The sequence below is a fragment of the Panthera tigris genome, chromosome A2 (assembly GCF_018350195.1).
Source record: "Panthera tigris isolate Pti1 chromosome A2, P.tigris_Pti1_mat1.1, whole genome shotgun sequence".
Lineage (NCBI taxonomy): Eukaryota > Metazoa > Chordata > Mammalia > Carnivora > Felidae > Panthera > Panthera tigris.
In genome coordinates, this window is record NC_056661.1 from 61,174,937 (window position 1) to 61,178,134 (window position 3,198).

At 61.8% G+C, this 3,198-nt stretch overlaps 1 protein-coding gene across 1 annotated transcript; it reads left to right on the forward strand.

Annotated features, from left to right (window-relative positions):
- Positions 1-202: 202 nt before the first annotated feature.
- Positions 203-2,690, forward strand: PPIA (peptidylprolyl isomerase A). Its single transcript, XM_042977371.1, has 5 exons — positions 203-335; positions 1,367-1,397; positions 1,477-1,565; positions 1,781-1,953; positions 2,532-2,690. Exons 1-5 carry the CDS (start codon positions 267-269, stop codon positions 2,662-2,664), a joined length of 495 nt encoding a protein of 164 aa, XP_042833305.1. The 5' UTR covers positions 203-266; the 3' UTR covers positions 2,665-2,690.
- Positions 2,691-3,198: the final 508 nt, after the last annotated feature.

The following is a 3,198-nucleotide window of genomic DNA, read 5'->3' on the forward strand; positions in this document are numbered from 1 at the left end:
ACGCCGCAGTACCGCGACGGAGCCCGCGGGCGGGAACCTGCCTGCGCCGCCAACGCGCACGCGCGCCGCCGGCCCGCCCCGCCGGCGCCGTCTCAGCTCATAGGCCAGCCACACCATCACTCCGACCGGCCAGCGGTAGCGATTGGCCAGGGTCCGGGCGCGCGACCGGCCGTGGGCGGGGCCCGGGCGGCTATAAAAGAGGCCGCGGCGGAGCTCGTGCCGCCTTGCAGACGCCGCCGCCCCGGAATCGCCCGCGCCTCTTAGCCATGGTCAACCCCACCGTGTTCTTTGACATCGCCGTGGACGGCGAGCCCTTGGGCCGCGTCTCCTTCGAGGTCGGTGGGCGGGCGGGGTGTGCCGGGCGGGCGCGGGCGGCTCCGGGGCGGCGGCGGGCGGGGGGCGCGGGCGGCGGGTGGCGCCATTTCCTGACGAGGGGCCATTTTGGGAGGCCGGGGGCGGCGGCGGACAAAGGCGGGGCGGCGCGCACGTGTTTAGGCCGCGCGGGGTCGCGGTGGGGGCTGGGTGAGGGCGATGCCCGCAGGCGCGGCCGCGGGGGTGTGCGGGCGGCGGGGGGCGGCGGCGGGCGCACTGCGGAAGCGGGCCCGGCCCCGCCCGGCGGAAGCCAGCGGCGCCCCCGCCCCGCGCAGACGACGCCGGCCCCGCCCGCGCCTAACGGTCCCCTTCCTTCGGCCGCCTCCCGGGAGCCCGCGGCCCTCGGGGTGCGCGTCCCCGCTCGCCTCCGGGGGCTCGGGCGGCCCCGCGAGAAGGGCGGGGGCGGGGCGGCCGGGAGGGGGTGGCGTTCACGCGCGGAAAGGGTGCGGGCTGAGACGGACGCCCGCGGATTACTGTGTTGAGTGGGCTGTACGCCCGCGCGGGGCCCGATCACCCGGCCCTGAGATGGCGGCGCCTGCTCCGCAGCCGGAGGGAGGGTTCGGTCGCACGTGTTCGGAACGGTTCGTGGAGGCCTAAGCAGCTGTCCTCTCGGACGGGCTTCGTCCCCTCGTGTGTGGCCGGGACGCGCCCCTCACGCGCGTGAGGGGTTCTGCGGGAGCCTCGCCGGTTTCCCGCGGTCGTGCTCGGGTGGGGGACGGGGGCACGTGGGAGACGCCCCACGGGCTGCACGGCCGTGGGTGGAGTCCTGGCTGGTGCTGGATTGGGGGGGGCGGTCTCTGTTACTCTGCGCGACCCCACAGGGCCCCGAGGCTTCAGGTAGCGGCTCTGGTTTGGGGCCGGTGGTTCTTGCAGAAGCATTCTTTTAGGGTGAGAAAGTGGGCTCGTGCCCGGGACCTCCCCCCCCCCCCCCCCAGACTCCGTGAGCCGCAGTGGGGGGCAGACGTGGTGAAGTAACGCTCCTCTTGTCTTACAGCTGTTTGCAGACAAAGTTCCCAAGACAGCAGGTTAGTTCTCTTGTCTAATTCACTGTTACCTGTTTGGATTTTAGTTGTGTGTGTGACCAATGTTTTTGTCTCTTAATAGAGAATTTTCGTGCTCTCAGCACTGGGGAGAAAGGATTTGGTTACAAAGGTTCCTGCTTTCACAGGATTATCCCAGGATTTATGTGCCAGGTATGAAATTCATGGACTCTGGTTTGGGTGGTGGTCCTTGAGCTTGAGCTACAGCTAGGAGAACGCAGCATGAGTGCATGGGAGCTGTTTTCTGCCAGTCTGGTCCGGCTTCACCTTCTAGTCCATTTAAACTTGAGTTTGAAGCTAGGTCTCTGCAGACTTGGCTTGTTTTCTGACGCTGTTGCCAGAAGTGACAGGTTTTGCTCACTCCACAGGGTGGTGACTTCACACGCCATAATGGCACTGGAGGCAAGTCCATCTACGGGGAGAAGTTTGATGACGAGAATTTCATCCTGAAGCACACAGGTCCTGGCATCCTGTCCATGGCGAACGCCGGACCCAACACGAACGGTTCCCAGTTTTTCATCTGCACCGCCAAGACCGAGTGGTAAGGGCAGATCCCTGCAGCAAGGAGCGCTGCCCGCTTCAGCCTGGCCTTGTTTCTAGCGTAGGAGTATGTGAGAAAGCCGAAATGGGGGTCCGTGGAGAAAGCAAGATACCGAGCATAGCGCAACGGGGCGCTGAGCTGAGTAGTTAAGACCAGTACTTGTGGGGTGCCCACCGGCTCTGTCTGCAGAGCATGCACCCCTTTGTGTCCAGGTTGGGGGTGGAGGTAATTAACAACAATAGACTTAAAGAGCAAGTCAGCAAACTACAAAAGAGTAGTACTTAGATCTCCTTGGCCTGTGGGTGTTGGCCCTTTTTTAGGGGTCCATTCTAAATTCGGGAGTTTTGACAGGAGTTGGAGAATCTTCTGACTCCTGGTGACCTATGGTGTTGCCATTTCTGTTAGAAGGATGAGGTGTTCAGTGTTGATCCACGTTAACTGGTACTGACGACGGTGCAACCCGGCCTCCAGCTGTTCTTCTGGGGGTGCAGTACTGCTCTGTGGGTCTCTGTTCTCGGGGTGCAGCGCAGGCTCAGTGGCCCCTGGGCACCAGTGCTGACGCTCCATCTCGTTTCTAGGTTGGATGGCAAGCACGTGGTGTTTGGCAAGGTGAAGGAGGGCATGAACATTGTGCAAGCCATGGAGCGCTTTGGGTCCCGGAATGGCAAGACCAGCAAGAAAATCACCATTGCTGACTGTGGACAAATCTAATAAATTTGACTCATGTTTTATCTTAACTACCAGACCATTCCTTCTGTAGCTCGGGAGAGCGCCCTTCCGCCCCCATCTGCTCGAAATCTAGAGTCCCTGTGTTCCTGCCGCAGTTCCACGGGTCCTGTGTCCTCCTTACTCCCCTCCAAGTTTAGCTGGATTGCAGAGTGAAGTTTATGATCATGAAATAAAAGCTAAACAACACTTGTCTGTCCTTGTGTGGCGCGGGGGTCCTGCAGCTTGCATTTTTGGCAACACTGCAGTTTGCTGGATTCCACAGCTGCCATTTCTGCTTCCCTGGCCCAAAGGTCCTGGGGTGGGGGGTGTTGAAGATGTGGGTGGGGGCAAGGAAGGAAAGAGCCAGGATTTTGGGAGGGAGGTGGTGACCACGGGCAGGTGGGGCAGGTGCTCCTTTAAGGGGAGCAGGGACAAATTTGCACTTGGCACGTGGACTGGCACCACAGTAAGTGGAGAATCCCTCTAACACTGGAGAATGAGTGTGCCTCTTGCTCTTCTAAGACCCCATTATTTCTT

Bases quoted from the DNA above. Each gene is read 5' to 3' on its own strand.
- PPIA (XM_042977371.1), top strand. From the start codon at position 267: ATGGTCAACCCCACCGTGTTCTTTGACATCGCCGTGGACGGCGAGCCC. The intron at 1,398-1,476 runs GTTAGTTCTCTT...GTCTCTTAATAG, and splicing joins CAAAGTTCCCAAGACAGCAG to AGAATTTTCGTGCTCTCAGC. The intron at 1,566-1,780 runs GTATGAAATTCA...CTCACTCCACAG, and splicing joins TCCCAGGATTTATGTGCCAG to GGTGGTGACTTCACACGCCA.